The sequence below is a fragment of the Candoia aspera genome, chromosome 1, assembly GCF_035149785.1.
Source record: "Candoia aspera isolate rCanAsp1 chromosome 1, rCanAsp1.hap2, whole genome shotgun sequence".
NCBI classification, from domain to species: Eukaryota; Metazoa; Chordata; class Lepidosauria; order Squamata; family Boidae; genus Candoia; species Candoia aspera.
The window spans coordinates 82042519-82062312 of record NC_086153.1 but is presented as its reverse complement, the minus strand read 5'-3'; the positions used below and the strand labels follow the sequence as shown (position 1 = coordinate 82062312).

At 34.7% G+C, this 19794-nt stretch overlaps 1 protein-coding gene across 9 annotated transcripts in view; it reads left to right on the top strand.

The window, feature by feature from the left end:
- Positions 1-19794, top strand: part of ZDHHC14 (zinc finger DHHC-type palmitoyltransferase 14) — an 80054-nt gene that overhangs the window by 14627 nt on the left and 45633 nt on the right. For 7 of the 9 annotated variants that reach the window (XM_063308238.1, XM_063308211.1, XM_063308185.1 and 4 more), the window contains exon 2: positions 13101-13273. In XM_063308238.1, coding sequence (XP_063164308.1) covers positions 13101-13273 — 173 coding nt within the window. The remainder of the gene's footprint in view (positions 1-13100; positions 13274-19794) is intronic. The other 2 variants (XM_063308194.1, XM_063308177.1) reach the window with 1 other exon arrangement.

The following is a 19794-nucleotide window of genomic DNA, read 5'->3' as shown; positions in this document are numbered from 1 at the left end:
TCAGCTCTGCTTTTGCAGAACCACCTTCAGTTTGCCATGCCTCCCCTAGAAGCCTGCATTCAAAATTTATTCCATAAAGTTGGGGGATCATTCAGAATGTATTGGGGCTGAAATGAAGCAGAACATAGTATTTGTACAAGACCAGATATACTCTCACATAATGTGGATTTCACTCTTATTTGCAGTTGGTAAACTTCAGGAGTACCTTGAAGAATTTTAGCTAAGTAAGCTCTTAATAGCTTTTCCCCCTCAGGTCATATTTCCCAAACTTTTTTCCTAATCATTCACTCCCATCTAAGAAGAGCAATTGTAGAACTGTCCTCCTGTATCTCAAAACTCTTACTGCTTTAGCAGTTATTTGTTACAGTTCACCTTTTTATCAGATCTCCCTTCCTGAATACTCTTGCCTCTTTGAAGCATCACCACAAACTCTCTAGAGCTTCCTGCTTCCCTCTCTTCTTTAGCAGAAGATTGCAGGGGGTGCTCCTTTTAGCCACAAGGTCCAATTGCCAAATCTTCAGTTAGTCAACTCCTGGCTGATTAATCTGTCAGTTGTTATTTTCTGACCAGAAGTTCTGACTTTCTAAAATTAGTTCTAAAAGTTCTTAGCATTTTAGAGCTCTGTTTATGATGCTCAGTGGATCCTTGAACATCAGTCAAATTTGTGGATCCCTCCTTGACCAGTCTAAATTTCATATTATCTGGTTCTTAAAGCTGTGCAGAGCATTCGAAATGATGCTTTGAAGAGTTCCTTTGGCTGCTTCTCTGTGTGTGTGTGCATGTAACTTTCATTATTATTAGTTAACCAAATATCCCAGCATAAATTAGAATGCTAAATAAAATTATTAATAGGAATGTGGACTCTTTCTGATTTGAAGGGAAAAATGGCCCGTATGTGGGTAGTCACCTAGCACCCGTTGGCAACATTTTTAAGCAGCTCAAAGCTGTTGCATGATCCCAGAAAAAGACATGTTTGTTATGTGTGTGCCGCCATGCTCTCCAAAGGACCTTTTTGTCTTTAAATCTGAAGCACTGCACAGCCCTATTAATTACAGAGCAGTTTGCTGTATGTATTGATTCACATTTTGGCCCATTCCAGAAACTGAAAGATTAGCACATACATTTTTCTCTTTGTGTGCTCCCTTATTTTCATCATGTTCAGTTTTGGAAATACTCTGAATGGATCCAAATGATGTTGGATTTTCAGCCTGAAAGTTAGGGGAAACTCTTTTTCTCCCCCCCCCCCCCCATGAAATGACTCCATTCTCTTTGAAATTGCTGTCACAACTACTCTATGCATACAGTATAGGTTTCTGCCATAGTACTTGGGAGTTGAGAGTGCAAGAAGAGTATGTATAATGGAAAGCAAGAATGCCATTTTCCTAATGTTTCACTTTCAGTAGACTAAATTCATAAATCATTCTGTTTATTTCACAATAAAGCTTTCAGTTAAATTTAAAGCAAAAGTTGTATATCAAAACAATTTCTGCAACAATTTTTCCAAAACACTGTCTTCAGACAGTTTATATCACTTCTGTTTCCATCATGAGGTAGTCATTAGCTTCTAATCTTCTCATCTGTTTTCCAGGGTCTACTTTCTGTTTTCTTCATCAGAACATTGTATAATTTTCTTTCTCAATGTAAGGTCCTGCATCAAGGCTATCAGAAATATACAACAGAAATACTTTATAGGTGAAATCTCTTTAGGCTGGAACTTCCATACTCCCTTATATTTAACAGAATAATTCTTGTACTTTTTCTACTAGCAGGTAAATTATACATTGAAGAATTTAAAATGACTCCATAAGTAGCTCATTAAATCAAACAGAATTTATAGGAGTCGCTGGGAGTTGGGCAGCATATAAAGTTAAAATATTATTATTATTAATTCCAAACACTTCTCACAAGTGTCTTCTATTCCTCTTTAAAAGAAAAAAACTATATGGATATGTTGCAAAATAGCTGAGGACAGAATATCTTTCTCTTAGTAGCTTTTAATCAGTTGCTTTTAATTTTAAAAGAATAATATATTTTAAATCAAAGGTCAAAAGGTTTTCACATTTTATGTCCTGGTTTGATAAAGATGGAATTGTCTGTAAAATTTTACTGTAGTTCTGTTGCTTTCCCCCAAAATTAAGCAATTAAATATTTTAGGGAAATTCTATGCCAGTTAAATAAATAAGGGTTGCCTCATGGTCATGGATTTTCTTGACATTTTGCACAGTGTTTAAGGGGGAAAAAAAAAAATTTCTAGGAATTTCACGATTCATAATCTCCCAGCTGCAAAAGGGCTTTCACAGAAATGTGCTATCATAGTTTCCTCTCTTTAGTACTGAAAGAGAGGTATAAGAAGTATCTGGGATAGCTATGGCCTCTTGGGATTGGACAGATTGAGTTCTTTGAGCCCATCCTCTTACAGTGTTCATTTTACAGGGTTTTTCCAAGTGTTTTTATCTCTCCATAGTTGTCAAGATGGCCACATTCTCAAATACACTTCTGCGTATTATCGTTGGACTATAATTCTTCGGTAATGCTTTCCCTGGAAGTTCGGCTCTAGATGAGCAGAGTCCTGTATTGGCTGTTTTAATCTATTTTGTCAGCTTGTCATTTTTCATATTTGAGTTATTTTTTATTGTATGGTTTTGGGGGGGTGCGTGTCGAATAAATATTTTTGTTGCCCAAAGTCATGTTGTTTGAGTTGGGCAGCCATGTAAATGTTTGTAATAAATTAATATAACTTTTAATTGCATTTACACACTGTGCATAATTAAAAGTGGTGGCTCTCATTGTGGAAACCTTTAGAATCCACTAGGAAGTGATCAGGAACCGATCAAGAATAAGACATAGATCAACTCTAGAATTGTCAATCTATTCAACTCCTGGAAATACTTTTTAATTTCACTGTCCTATGTACTTTAATCATATACATAATATTTTAATACTTCAGAGTTTGATAGGCTCTAGTAGTAATACTAGGCCGAGGTACTATACGTAGATGTTTGGCTACTGATGCTACATATTCTTGGCTGATAGCATCACATTATGTAGGTGGCTAGAGCTATAATTTTTTATAGTGTTATGTTAGTAATGTTCTTTGTTGTATCTTATATCTTATTCTTTCGGGTGGTTTTGATTTGCTGATTAGCTTTAACTATTTAGGATTTTTTAATATAACTTTTATATCATTTTATTTTATAATATATTCTGCTATAACTTTTATAGTCTTACCAGTAATGCTAACTACAATTCCTAGTGTTAATTTTCTTTTTACAGCGTTATGTCAACAATCCTAACCGTAGTCTTTCTATTTTAAGGTCTAGACTGCTGGAATGGTTGTAGCTCTTATATTCTTGTTATGCTGGTCTGTGACTGAAATAAATATTTGATTTTGAAGTTTAAAAAGAAATGAGATTTTTCAGGAATTCCACCATTCATTCAGTCAATTTATTTATTATGGTCGTAGATCAATACAATTGATTGATTGACTGAATTCTACCATTAGGAATCTCCCAGATGTAAGTAGATCTAAAATGGTTTTGATGATGTTTTACCCAATATATTTCATTAAAATACTTCGTTGCATAAATGATATTTTGCCCTATAAGTTTATGAAAAATGCAGAAACTCCTATTTTTCTTTAATCACTATTGTTCAAAGAAGATACTATCATATATTTATGATATATATACTATATAATGATATATTAAAACATTTAAGACGTTTTAGCAGCTCCTCAAAACATCTTTTAGTCATTCTCAATTTTTAAATCTGTTTGAGGTGCAGTGGGGCTCAGTCCACAGATAAAGGCTTTTCTTTTTAAGTTGGCTATATTTATAGTTAACATACATAATGTGCAACATTTCAGAAAAAATTATGAGTATGGTGCAATTCTCCTTTATGTATCACTGTTGCATCTTAAAATATTTTGTACCTTTTCTACATGTGTGGCTTGTAGAAAAACTTAACGAAAAGGACGTATCAATTTGCTAATTGGCTGATAACCAGTTGGGTATATTTATTGTGAATCTGGTTGAATCAACTACATACTTTAAAGTAATATACAAGTACATGTGGCGTTATCATAGTGATTTAAACTTGAAGCATGGTATTTTTTGAAATAATTATAATTTATTAAAGCTATGTGATTTGCCTAAACTTGGTTTAAAAAAACCAGAAGCAACAAAATCAGCATCTAACCTTGCTGGAAAGTAGTCTTTTTCTGGTGATAGGAAGATAGGTTCTGAAAAGTTAGACTTGGCAGCACCTAAACTTTAGTGCTTGACTTCAGATCTTAATACATATCCCCAGAAATAATTTCTGGAATGACAGGCTAAGTTAGAGAAATAAGAAAACATTGAAGGAAAAGCCTTTTGAAACAGATCTTTGTGTGAAGTTATAAGAAGTGTGTTGATACTAAAAGATTAGGAGATATTTTAGCTTTCTGACCCAGCAAGTTTCATGACAAATAATAGCTGGAAACAAGATCTACTCAACAGTACCTATGCATACTACAGATATTCTCTCTCTAGTAATGGAGCGCTTGGGTGAGTTAGGGGGTATCAGCATATCTGAAGGCCCTAACATCTGTTTGTTTCCAAATAAGAGTATGTATCAGAGTGAGTACCAGCGAAGGAGAAAATGGGGGAGTGAGAAGTGACTCAACGTTAAATGAGCTTGCATCGCATTATATATGTTTGTTCAAAATTCTTGCTGTTGAGTATAACATCAAGTTTATGTATATAGTATCCAAGAATGGATAAATAAGGAAAGAAGATGAAGGGGGGGGGGATTCTCATTCTGTGCTTCTTGTTTCACCTCCTTTCCCTATCATGGATTCACCAGATGTAATTTGTTTGCCTTCGCCTGAATTAGGCATAACTAATGTGTGGATACTGTAGCCAAAATTAATGTTTAGAAACATCTGGCATGTGTGGCCGTTGTGATTTTCATTCTGGATTCAACCTTTTTTTATCTAAACAGAACTATTTATAAATCTTCTGCACATGTTATCCATTTCCTTTTATACAAAATCATTGACTTACACACTAAACAGTGTGCTGGGATTTCAAATATTTGATAATATCCAGAAAAAACTATTTGCTTTTTCCCATGTACCCTTTACAGGATGACCAGTTCTAGCAAAAAGAGAATTTGACAAAAATAATCTCCTGATTTGGCTTATTAGACAATATTTCTATTGTTCCTAGGCAACACCAGAACTATTGAGCCACATGACCGCTTGCAAGATAAAAAAGCATTTGTAAAAATATTTTTAAGATCAACTACAAAATGTCAATATAAACATGGCAAAGTGCTTTTCTTACTGCAAATTGGCATAATTCTTCATGAGGCATAAGGGATGATGTAAATCAAGATAGGACATGTCACATTTTAATTTTTTTTAAAAAAATTAAATTTTTTAAAGCTGATATTAAAATGGATGAGATGATTCTATGGTTCTTACGTAGTTTTCACTGTTAATGAATAAGCTGTAGAAATGGATAACTACTTAAATACCTCAGCTTAAAATATTAAAGGCATTCACTTCATATTTTGAATTTTATTGTAATAGTCACAACTGTAGTGGTAGCTTATGAATAAAATTAAAGTTCTTGCTGAATGAAAACTACAAATGAAAATTTTCAGATACTTGGCTCAAATTTCTCTTGAGTTTTAAAGTTAACTCTCATAATGTGTTGGTAAATAGATTACTGTATTATTATTATTATTTTATCCCACCTTTTTATATATAACTCAAAGCAGTGAACATACCTAATACTCCTTCCTCCTCCTATTTTCCCCACAACAACAACCCTGTGTGGTGGATTGGGCTGAGCGTGTGACTGGCCCAAAGTCATCCAGTGGCTTTTATGCCTAACGGAGGCCTAGAACTCTCAGTCTCCTGGTTTCTAGGCCAGCGTCTTACACCAGACTGGCTAAAAACTAAAAAAGAAAAATTAGTTTTTCTTTAAAAAAGTAAATCATAGATGGCACATTAGCATTATACGAAAATACTGTATACTGGAATGTATTTTGTGAGTCAAGAAAGGAGGGGAAATTGCAGATAGAATGTTGCGTAATAAAAATTATTGCATGTGATACAGAAGTGGGGATGGCTAGTGCCCTAAAATTGCTCCTCCAGTGCAAGGACTGAATTGGATCATAGCCATCTGGACTTTATTTTTATCTGTATTTATTAGTTATTTGTAATTGTATTTTTATATATTGTAATTGGATGGTATATTTATTGTTTTACTGACTATTTTGTTGTAAACTGCCCAGAGTCCCTCTGATGGGAGGAGATAGGCAGTGACAAATTAGATTTTTTTTTAAAAAGTTCAGCATGAGAAGCCCCAAGCATTTAAACAAATAAATATTTAATGAATAAATAACTCTTTTTTAAAGTAATATTTTATTAAAGGTTTTAACTACAATAATAAAAGATAATACAAACTAAAAGAAAAAAATAGAATAAACGTGCAAGAAAGCAAAAAAAAAAAGAGGGAGAAAAGAGAAAAGGAAAAAAAACCTATGAAAGCAACTTCCCACTCTCATCACGACAAGTATAAACAGTTTCATTATCTCTTCACCTCCCCTTAGTTAACAGATATAAAACTCTTCAACTCTTAACTATAAGCAAGTTCAATAAACAGCATTGTTTCCAGTTCAGGTGTCAGCAAAATGTCCAAAGAGCATTACAATAATTAGATTCGTTAACAAAAATAAAACTGATCATTCCATGTCTTTTTTTTAAATCCTGCTTCTTTTTTTTATGGCTAAGTATTTATTTCATTAAACACATACATGCATAGCTTTGTAAACTTATATCCAACCTCTGTTAGTTTTACATATAAATTTAATAGTTATAATTATAAATAAAACCTTAAACATGCACCCCACCCCCAGGACCAATATTTTGCTTAATCATTCCTCTTTCCAGAAATGTAATAATTCTTGTGAAGGTGTACATCCTTTCCCTTTTAATAAGACAAATTCTACAAATATGTCCATATCTCTGCAAAATTGTTTTGGCTCTGCAACCCCATTCTAACTTTAATACTGCACATTAATTTATCATTGATTGCAATATCCCACACTTCTTTATTGTTGTTTATTCGTTTAGTCGCTTCCGACTCTTCGTGACTTCATGGACCAGCCCACGCCAGAGCTTCCTGTCGGTCGTCAACACCCCCAGCTCCCCCAGGGACGAGTCCGTCACCTCTAGAATATCATCTATCCACCTTGCCCTTGGTCGGCCCCTCTTCCTTTTGCCTTCCACTTTCCCTAGCATCAGCATCTTCTCCAGGGTGTCCTGTCTTCTCATTATGTGGCCAAAGTATTTCAGTTTTGCCTTTAATATCATTCCCTTAGGTGAGCAGTCTGGCTTTACTTCCTGGAGTAACACTTCTTTATACTGTTCTTCTATTTGATAATCACCTTGTACCTTCCATTTTCTAGCTATCATTAGTCTTGCCACTGTCAATAGATTTATAATTAAATCTTTAATAGCTTGAGTGCATCTAACCTTGTCATACATTGATAACAATGCTATATCTGGACATACTTCCAAATTTATCTTAGTTATCTCATTTATCTCTTTAAATACCATTGCCAAAACTTCTGTACCTGTTTACAACTCTACCACATATGGAGATGCCAGATTCCTGGCATCCCCTCCAACGTAATACTGAATATTTCTTATTTATTTGATTTAGTGTTACAGGTGTCAAATACCATCTCCAAATCAATTTAAAATAATTTTCCTTTATCCTTGTAGACACAGTTTTTAAAATACGCATATTCCATATCCTACCCCAATTCTGACTACTTATTTGTTGTGTTAAATCATAATCCCATACTGATTGAAGATAATTCTGTTGATCTTCAATTTCTAATATCATCTTATAAATTTCACTTTTCTCATCTTTTATAGCTATATTTTCTTCTTTATCTTCTCTCTCTAAAATCATCTTCTCAAATCTTGTGTAACCTCTACATTCTTTATTTTCATTTATCCACTTCCTAATCCATTTCTCTAATTGTATACAATTAAGCCAAGATATCTTTCTTCCCCTTAGTACCTCCCTTATTCAATCTATACTATTCATTTCTTTCACCCAATCCTTTATCCAAAATATTTTCTTCTGCCTTAATTCCCTTTCCAATTCCTTATTTAAATTTATAGGGAATTTTTCCATCACCACCACTGGGGTCAATGGGGAAATGACTGGCATTAATTTTTCTTTATATTTTGCCCAAATCCTTAAAATAGGTTTTAAAAAGGGATTCTCAATCCTTTCCAACCATTTCTTAGTTAGTTTAAAAATACATTTTCCAATTTCCATTCCACTTCTTGCGTTTCCATCTCCAACCAATTCAACTCTCCTTGTCCAACCATACCATCTGTAATATATCTTATTTTATTAACTATATAATATCTTAAATTCGGGAGCCCCAATCCTCCAGCTTTTTGAGGCTTATACCATCTATTTTTATTCACCCTTGCTTTCTTATCCCCATTACAAAAATTATTAAACATGGTTTGCCAACTCTTCATCTCTCTCTCTGATAGCTTAATTGGTAACATCCTAAATAAAAAATTTATCCTAGGTAATATCTTCATTTTAATAATTGCTGTTCTACCAAACCATGATAATTTAATTTTCCTATATTCCTCCAACTACTTTTTAATCTCTTGCTTTAATTTATGGAAATTTTCCTTTTCCAAATTACCTAGTTTTTTTGTTATATTTATTCCTAAATATTTTGTCAAATTCTTTAACTTAATATTTATTTTATTATTACTCATAAACCATTGCTCTCTCCTCTTACTATAGTTAAATAACATCATTTCTGATTTGGACCAACGTATCTGCAGCCCTGTCATTTCCCCAATTTCTCTCAAATATCCTTCTATTCCCTCCAACGACTCCAGGGGGTTTTCAATAGTTAATAAAGTATCATCTTTATGAAGATCAAATGTCACTAGCCCAAGGTACAAGGCAAGGTTGTCCCCTTTCCCTGATTTTATTTACCTTAGTTATAGAAATTTTAGGCAATGTCATTAGAGAGGATGAAAGCATTAAATAGATTGGGAACAAAGGAAAAATCAAAGTTAGTTTGTTTCCAGATGATACTTTATTAACATCATTCCATATCTCAATTCTTAACTGTAAGCAAATCCAATACACAATGTCTTTTCCAATCCAGATGTCAGCAAGTCCAGAAAGAACCCCCAAAATTACAACATATCCCATATTAACCTTGATCAAATAAGCCAACTTTACATTCCTTCCTTTTACATAAAAGTCTTGCTCTTTAATCCAGTGGAATGATCATGATCCTTTTGTCTCGAATTTCTTCAAAACTTTAACAAGTCTCTTTTGTAAGTCCAGCAGGAAGACATTATTCCAATTACTCTCTTGAATTGTCATTTTTTATTTCCTTCTTAATTTTTAGAGCCTCGTCCAATTTTTTTTTTTGTATATCCAGTGATAAATTCTTGTTTACATTCTCCATAATCATGTCAGTTTTGTTCCAAGTCTTTTTCTATAATAGCATCTTCTGGTGTAACAACTTCTTCTGGGAACAGGTGTTCATAAAAACACACAACATAACTGACATTGTTGATTCAGTCCTTGTTCTTAGCTGAAGTCGTTAGCTTCGCTTTTCACAAAGCTGTCTTCAGTCTGCCTTTTCTTCCCCAGAAGTCCCAATAAATAAGTAATTCAAGATTGAATTATTTTATACAAAGAAAGAAAAAAGAAAACAATATGAAAATGTTCTTTTGATTGATTATGTGCCGTCAAGTTGAAGTCAACTCTTAGAGACCACATAGATACTCTCCAGGAGGATCTGTTCCTAACCTGGTCCTTCACGTCTTCCAATGGTGTACCCATTGCCACTGTAATTGAGTCCGTCCAATCTGAGCCTGGTAATTTGTGTCTTGAGTACAGGTACTCCTCGACTAAGACCACAATAAGGACCATAACATTTGTCATTAAGTGGTGTGATCGTTAAGCAAGGCATCATGTGACCCCACCCAATTTTACCACCTTTTTTGCTGCAGTCGTTAAGTGAATCACACAACCATTAAGTGAATCATGCGGTTCTCTGTTGACTTTGTTTGTCATAAGCTGGCTGGAAAGGTCGTAAATGGTGATCCTGTAACCCTGGGATGTTGCGACTGTCAAAAATACATGCCAGTTGTGAAGCGCCTGAAGTTTGATCACATGACTGCAGGGACGCTGCAACAGTCATAAGTGCAAGGACTGGTCATAAGTCACGTTTTTCATTGTCGTCATAACTTCAGACGGCCGCTAAATGACTGGTCATAAGTCAAGGACTACCTGTAAGTACTCTGGGTTGATTTGTTCAATGATCCATTTGTTTGTTTTCTATCAAAATGTTCTACAGGATGTAAAAGAGATACTACCTATTTTTCATTTACTTTTTTCTCCTAAGATTTCTCAGAGGCAGTATCCAGACTGTAAGGGGGAGGCGGTTGCCCCAGGAAGCTCATGTTACTCTTTTAAATTACACCATTATTGAGTATTAAGGTTAGATGCTGTGTGTTTCCCAATATGGTTTCTGGGAGAGGTTTAGACTGCAACATTAATTATCCACAACAAATATTGCCAATGTTCTGTGTCATTCCTTAGGCACATTTAATTCAGAGGGCTGGACCATTACTTCCCTCAGCTTCAAAAGTTTTTAGAAGGCTCCAGATATAGCAGACTAATCCTCTGGCATTTTCTATTTCCTTCTTACACTCTTTTGTTCAAAAACATTTTTTTAAAACTTAATTGAGTATTAAAGACAAGGAAAAGCAAAAAAAAAAAACCTTGTAGAGATTGTAATTGTAGCTTAATTTACCATCATATATCATACAGGCTAAGGGTGGGAACTTACATCCTTTGAATGGTTGAATCCCATCTTACATCAAATTCTGCCAGCATTGCCAATAATGAGAGAATCCTGAAAATCATAGTTCAGCACCCTTTCCTCACAGTGCTATAAGCTCATGCGTAACTTCTCACTCCCTCTTCCTCTCTCCTATGTAAAGCCATTTTTTCTTTTCTTAGCATTGACTGCTTCATATGTTACATTACGTCATACTGATATATGAATTTGGAGGCGACTTACAACCTCTCACTGAAGTAACCATGACATAGGATCAAATGGTTAGCACCTGAACATTGAAGTATTACCCTTGTGAGCCAGCAGGATACTTCCAATCTCTGTTGAATTTATTCTAATTGTTAGTTTGCTCCTAGCCTGAATTTAAGGGGGTTGTGCTTATTTACCATTAAAGCCCATTGTAGTGATCCCTTGGTTTCACCATATTTCAAGTGCTTTTGCCATGAGATAGGATGCTAACTGTGAGAATTCGGTCCTATACGTTGCTGCTCCACAGTTCTAAAATATTCTGTTGTCCCTTTCTTGTTTTTTTCCCCCCCAAAATGTAGAATTTGTAGATCATTCTTACTCTTGAGGGGATTTTGCTTTGTGATTTATCATCTTATTCTTATATTCTACCAGTCTTAGGTGTTACATGTTTTAGTTGGTATTTGCATTTTAAATATTTGGGTTAGTGTAATTATGGGTTACTATGAATATGAGCAGATTGGGATAAAACAATTTAAATAAATATTTTAAATTATATGTTATTTTAAAAGACATGGTATAGCTTCAGTGTATAAGTAATAAACTGGTTCAGCAAAAGTTTCAATTATATTTGTGAAGTAACTTACAGTTCTTATTACAGTGAATCCATGGTCAGTTTACACATAAAGTCAGAATTCCAGCATATCTTGATTGAACAAGCTTGCTGAAAATGTCATTTGATTGCAGTTGCTTGGTTTCTCATCCTGGCAGGAGTGGTTAAGCATATCAGAAGGCCTGTTTGCTATTTCTTTAGAGTTACTCGCACAGCAGGATTTTTTGTTTGTCTTAATTTAAAGGGAGGATTGTGTTTAACTTGTTTGCAAATGTAGCACAAAGCAAGCCACAAATAAGATTTCCTGGAGTATTTAGTAATTCCTGCTAGCAGGAGACAAGTGACAAAATTAACATAGTACTGTGTGCATTAAACAATTCTAGCTTATTGTTACATATGTACCAATATATCAGCATATTCGTTCAATTCACTATAGACATGTTCATCTGAAACAGTTCATCTGAAGAAGCCATGGTAATAAAACCTGATATTCAACAAGTAGATGAGAGTATTCTGTCAAGCTGATACTACCTTGATAATTTAACCTTTTGAAAAAAATCTAGTTATAAAAATTAGGATATCCCAGAAATGAAATTGGAATTTTCACATTGTCTGATGTATAAATATGTGTAGAATAGATATAATGAAGAGTTAATTGCACCCTTTTCTGCAGATATTTTGATGCTGTGTAGATGCTGGCTATGTTAATTTTTAAAATAATTTTTAAAACATTAATTAAAATGTTAATCAAATTATTTGGAAAATTATTTTTAATAATATTTTTGGAACATATAAATTAGTACTTAAATAGAAGAACTGTTACTTATGCTCTGAACAGCCTTTGTGTGCAATGTAACAGCATCTATATCTTTAAAGCCGAAGGACTGGAGCGAGAGAGATACGGAAAAAAAAATCTACGTTACATTTTAATTGTACTTTCATAAACAGCATTAAAAGTTATTATTTTTTGTCAACAAAAGTCACAGAAGTGCAGAGAGATACAACCTGTATTCCTTATTCTGGGAATAGTCATGAACTGATCTTTACTGCATTTCTCTTATTGTTCCATTAGTGCAAATAGCTGAATCAGAAGATTGCATGTTAATTTGAATGCAGTACTGTATTCACTGAACCCCAGAAATAAGGTGGAAGAATGATGTAAGAGTTTGAAATATTCTGGGGTGTTTTTGTTTTTTTTAGGTGCAATCCAAAGTGAGGGCAAAGTGTTATCAGCAGATTTTCAGAGTTTTTGCTGAAATGTGTATTAATGTAGATGATTTTGAAGTGGTTCATCACCCCATCCCCCACAAGATCAGTTGTGGGTACTTACTATTTTTCTGTATGACATTACTCTTAATATTTTATTTTCCTTATCTTACAGTTGTCCATATTTATCTGAGCAAATTACGCCTGCAATTCCTGCAGTTGGAGCAATTCTGTTCTTCTTTGTTATGGGGACCTTGCTACGTACTAGCTTCAGTGATCCTGGAGTCCTTCCTCGTGCAACACCAGATGAAGCAGCAGATCTAGAAAGGCAAATAGGTAACACAGAAGGTCTGTTGTAGTCTCTCTGTTTCTTGTTCTCATTCTATTTCTCTCTCTTGAATGCCAGTTGATAAGCCTGTATTTAAGCGGATTTCCTAGTCATTCTGATCAATTTTACTGTACTTACCATTTTTACTTTCAGATATTCATGACTCTGTTTCTCTAAATCTGCCTAAATTTTCTATTACATCTTATGCAAAATGTACAGCTGACTGAATGATCTGCCAAGTTAATTTTACGATTTGTGCCTTTTATATAGCCCTAAACTGTTTAATGCGGGACGCGGTGGCGCTGCGGGTTAAACCGCTGAGCTGTCGATTGGAAGGTCGGCGGTTCGAAACCGCGCGGCGGGGTGAGCTCCCGTTGCTCGTCCCAGCTTCTGCACACCAAGCAGTTCGAAAACATGCAAATGTGAGTAGATTAATTGGTACCGCTTCGGCGGGAAGGTAACGGCGTTCCGTGAGTCATGCTGGCCACATGACCCGGAAGTGTCCTATGGACAACGCCGGCTCCAAGGCTTTGAAACGGAGATGAGCACCGCCCCCTAGAGTCGGACACGACTGGACTTTACGTCAAGGGAAACCTTTACCTTTACCTAAACTGTTTAATACTATTGATTTTTATTAGTAGTAGTCTCTGACCACAATAAAGATATTTGATTTAATTTGAATTGAATGACAACATAAATTGGGAAAGAAATGAATTCAGAGTCTCCTATGGAGCAATCAAAAGGCTTACAGGTAGTCCTCAACTTACGACTACAATTGGGACCGGAACTTCCGTCACTAAGCAAGGTGGTTGTTAAGTGAGTCATGGCTGATTTTACGACCTTTTTTGCCACAGTCATTCATTGAATCACGGTCATTAAGAGAATCACATGGTTGTTAAGCAACCATTGACTTTGTTTGTCAAAGTCTAGCTAGTTGGATGACTTTGGGCTAGTCACTCTGTCTCAGCCCTAGGAAGAAGACAATGGCAAACCACTTCTGAAATCTTGCCAAGAAAACTGCAGGGACTAGTCCAGGCAGTTGCCAGGAGTCAACAATGGCTCAAAGGCACAACAACAACAAAGTGTGACATCAACAGTGTACAGTGAAAAGTCCCTTTCCAAACACCTGCTATCTTAACATATACATTAACTTGATCAGTTTCTTCTACTTACTAATAAGTGGCAATTTTTACACACATAATAAATCTGCTTGCCAAAGAGTATGTACTACATGAGATTTTATGAATTATTAGTAAGAGTAATATCAGATTTCATAGTTGTTGGAATCATGACTCATACATAAACCTGTTCAGGCTCCTACCGAGCAGTGCATTCTTTTCTAAATGCTCACATACTATCTGCTTAACAATCCGTTAGAGAGTTTTACCTACTATCATCGCCATGCTGACCAGACTGTATTTCCCCAAGTCCTCAGATAATTGCATGATACATTATTTAGGGTATGAAATTGTAAAAAGAATGAAATGGCAATGAAACTTAAAAGTATGTTGTTAAGTATATTGTCAGCTATGATCTAATAAATGACAGGATCATACATACCCATCTTGCTGTTCTGTTTCAGGGTAAACAGTGTTATGCCAAATGCAAAGAAAGACTAAGACGTAGTCGTAGTCTTTTAACGAAAGGTTAAAAGCAGGAGGTAAATGAAAAGGAAATCTAATTAAATCTAGTTTACACCAACATCATTCACTATACCTTCCCGTGCCTTTTTGTTTTCATCTTTGCTCCCAGTACATCCAAAAATAAGTATATTGCCTTTTGTTCTTTAAAAAGCTTCACCTCTTTTGAGAATCTTTTGTCCTTCTGACCACAGCTTATGGAGTCTTCCCCTTTTTTTTCAACCCCTTTACTCTTCCTTCTTATATTTGTTTTTCAACTCAGGCCTCATTCATTCTTGATCCTATCTATTGTTGTTCTACTACATACACTTAAATAAGATGGACAGCATTGGAATCATAGTCCACTGATGTGGACAACATAATATCAAATTATAAAACAAAATCCATGTAAGGAATAAATTCAGTACTCTTACACGTGAAAGAGAACCAGAGGAACTGGTAGATAGAATGCCCAATGAACTATTTAAAATTGCAGAAGAGGCAGTTAAAGTGCTAAAAATCTTAACAAACATGGAACAAATCTGTGTGATCTAGAAAATAGGTGGGGAAATGGTATACATACCTATACTAAAGAAGGGAGATGTAAGGGAGGGTGCAAATTACTGAACCATTGCCGTAATTCCACATGCGGGTAAGTTTTTATTTAAGATCTAACAAAGAAAAATAGAGTCATAGATGGAGAGAAAAATACCAAGTGATCAGTCTGGCTCCAGAAAGGCAGAGGGACATAAGAGCAGAAAACTAACAGAAAGTGAATAGCAGAATAAGAAAAGTTAAAAAGGTTTATCTTTGCTTTATTGATTATGGCAAAACCTTTAATAGTATAGATCATACCAGAATGTAGAATGTATTAAGTTCATCAGTCTGCTAGAACATTTGATGATTCTTCTGAGAAATCTTTACAGTGAACAAGCTGCTGTAAGAACTGAAGTAGAAGAAACTGAGTGGTTCAGAATAGGAAAGAGAGATTCATATTGTCTGCATATCTGATTAAGTTTGTACAGTGAATATAGTGTAAGAATTGGAAGAGATGACAGCTGGAATGAAAATTAGAGGACTTGGAACAACTCCCTATGAAAGTAAAAATGGAAAGTGAAAACATCTGATTAATGTTAAACATTAAGAAAACAATGTTAGTGAACTTATAGTTGATGGCACAGAAGTGAAGGTGGTAAATAGTTTCATTTGTGGGGCTCAACACTAGTGTTCTGGAGAAGTAAAGAGAAGATTTATCCCAGGGAGGAAGGCAACAATAAATTCAGGAAAAATCATGAAGGGTAATGCAGTGGTTTTTCCAGTGGTAATGTATACTGAAAAACCAGGGCATTAAGAAATAGCAAGAGAAATAAGATAGAGGTCTTGAATTATGGATTTGGAGAAAGTCACTAAAACTAAAAGGAATAGCAAGAAGAATTAATCAGTTAGTCCTGGATAAAATAAGATTGGTTGTTCCCTTGAGATTATGATCAACAAGCAGAAACTGGCATACTTTGGGCATATGATGGAAGTGGATGATTGTCAAGCATAGTCCTTTTTTCCAGTGAAATGTGAAAGAGGAAGACCATGGGCCAGGTAGATAGACAGAATGATGGAGATTTACTAGAATATCTTCAGAAGAGTTAGATACTTTTGCTAGGAAAAGAGGGCAGGCATTTGTCCTTAGAGTTTCTGGGAGTCACCTCAATTTTGTGCCACCAAGCTAATATAGCACATGAAGAATTCTGGGAAGGTTTAGATAAATGTATTTCATAGGTTGTACATGGAAGCAAGCTTAACTATCATTCTTGTAATTTGGGTTGAAATTGATTTTCTACTCTAAAGGCTTTACTGCTTTTTCTGAAGAGACCCGTGAGACCGGACCTTATGACTGGGTTACTTGTCAGACTGCTTATCTCCAGTTATTTCTGCCCATCCTATTACATCACAAGGAGGGATGTGAAGACCTAGCTTTACTGCCATGAATTGGGCCAGGACGGTAATTGAGTCCATTTGGTTAGGAGAGGAAATGTCTGTTATATGCAGCCTCAGCTATGCATGTAATGATTGCGTTTGCTCTACTGGTTTTACATTGGTTGGGTTCTTACTGTTTTTGGTTGTTTTTAATGTATATTGCCAAGAAATTAAGAATTGGGCAGCTTTACAAATTCCTTAAATAACAAAGATATTTAAAAAATTAAAAATGTGTTAATGTTTTATGTGTTTTCAATTAGCACAGGAAAAGTAATCTTAAGGTCCTTGACTGGGAATTGCTATTAAGTATTACCTGCTGCTGATATAGGTGCAACCTGCACATGTAGGTGAGGCTGTGCAAATGGGTCAGATGAGGACTAGGAAGAAAAGGCACTTGGGGGAAGGGGACTCAGAAGGAATTTAAGACTTGTTAGCACCATTGTTAGCACTCTCATATTTTATCCACAAGTTGCCATCTTATGATAATAGGTTAGATCTTATGTTTATTTGTTGAGTTTTGTAACACATTTGATCAATTATTTTGAGAAATTAAGTTTTCAGGTATGTTGGCACATATTAAGAGCATGTTAAACTACAATATTTTGGATTATCATAATTACCTTTTTCTATGACTTGCTAAACATTTATGTTTGTGCAAAAAGGCATATAGACTTAATGTTTTGCACACTGAGTGTGCAGAACATTTTGGGCTTGAAGCACTCCAGGCTGAATAAGTTCTGTTTCAAGTTCAGATGCTCTGTTTCAACCATCTTGGAAGTGTTCCAAGCTCAAAATCCACTTCTCTAGCAAGGAACTATATTATTCCAATGTAAACCGCCCAGAGTCCCCCGATGGGAAGAGATGGGTGAGGACAAATTAGATAAATAAAATAAAATGAAATAAAGTATTGTTTGTTATATTGGAGAACTTTGCTGGATTTGTTTTCCTATCAAAAAAATGTAAAGAAGTTGTTATAAATTAGGTGGTCTAAGTGATGTTAAAAATTATAATATTCCTGAACTATGATTCTGAGTTTCCAGGAACAGAATGACATCTAGAGGTTGGGGAAAAGGGGAAAGGTAATTTTTACTCATTCCCTAAGTGCCTCAATTCCTCTAATTCTATTCCAGAGTTTCTCTCATTATATTTTTATTCCGATATGGTTTATTCTTTGCAGATTGCAATAAGTAGAGTTGTAATGTAAAGTGAACATTTATTTAACAGATTGAAACAGTTATTTGCAACGATGCAGTGAGAAAAGAATTTTAAATATAGCAAAGGAGCATACCATTTCACTTCTACAAGCACATAGAAACAAATAGCATGAAAAACTAAGAATTAAAAAGTATAGAAAAATTCAAGGGTTTGAACACTCGGTCTCCATCTTCCACTCCTGCACAGTATAAAATAATTAACATTATGTCTGCTTATTTCTTAAACTTCTAGTTTCCAAGTAGCTTTTTGGAGAGCACAAGTGGAAAAGAGAGTTTACAAAAATCACCTTTTCCCTTCCTCCTCTTCCACCATTAGAAGTGTCATGTGGGAAGAGGATACTTTGATTCAGCAGATATGTAAAGTTGATTAAAATGAACTACTTCAGATGATTAAAAAAAGAAAAATGGTTGAAGAGCTTTCATTTCCTTTCATGTTTCATGAATGATGCACCTTTTATCCTTTATTTGAACTAGGATCTACCACTTTTTACAGAAGCAGAATAAGCAGAAATCACTCCATGCTTTTTTTTGGAATATCCAAATCGTATCAAGTGTCTGCTTTAATTTGCTTCTTCTGTCTTGATTCTCAAAAGTCTACAGACATGCTTAATTAAAATGTATACAGCAAGTATCATGACCTGATACAGCTTGTAGTATCATTTTTTCCTTCCCATACCCCACCCACACTTACTGGAAAAAAATCTCTTGTTACTTAGGTGGTCCAAACAAAGTGAGTGCTGTACTTTATTTGAATGATCCAAACATGCACATAGTATAATATACATTCCCTCTTTCACGCTGTAAATAATGAAACTACAGATTGAGACTTGGAAATTGAGGTTATTAGGAAGACATGCTTTATGATGAAAGTGTCTATCTTACATCTGTTCTTCCAGTTTTAAAACAAACTGAAATTAGACTGCATTAGACGTGAATGGAAAAAAGCAAACTGTTTTCTTGGCTAACAGCAGAGGTTAAAACTGAAGTGGATTTAGTTTTTTGTTATACAATTTTGAGGGACAAGATAAGGTTAGGAACAGGCAGAGAGGTCTGTGTATTACTTCCAACTAAATATTAGTAGGATTAACCAAATAGCAGTTGTAAGAATGAAGTTTGGAAAATTTAGTCAACAGCTTGCCATAAATATGCAATATGAGATGATTGAGGTCATATTGGTTCATGATAGGCTTCTGGATGCAATTTAACATGCTTGGTTTTATGCATAAAGCCATTTGTGACTTGTTAATTCTAGGACTGCATATACCAACTAAAATTGGCCTTACTGATAAAGTGACTTTGGGGAAAAAACAGGTACTTGTTCCCCATTTCTGGGAAGTTAATTGTAGGGAGAGGAGGTAAAGCTAGAAGGCAGTAGTTTTCAGTGGCAGTGCTGTTCTCCAGAATGGCCTTCTAGCAGAAATCAGACTAGCCCCACTCTTTGACCATATAAGAAAATGTTATTGATTGTCATGATTGGTTAAGGTGTCTTTTTAGTTATTTATGTTTTAATTATATGTATTGGGGATGTTTGCACTGAAACATAAATTAATGTCATTGATTATCTTTTTTTTTTTCAAATAACTTTATTAAATTTTAAAATAGAAAAAGTAAAAACTAACAAAAGCTAATATTAAAGAAAGAAAACAAAAAGAAAGGAAAATTAAAAAAAAGAATAACCAAGGTCAAAAATGTGAAAAAACAAAGAAGGAAAAAGAAAAGATAAAGGAAGAAAAAGAA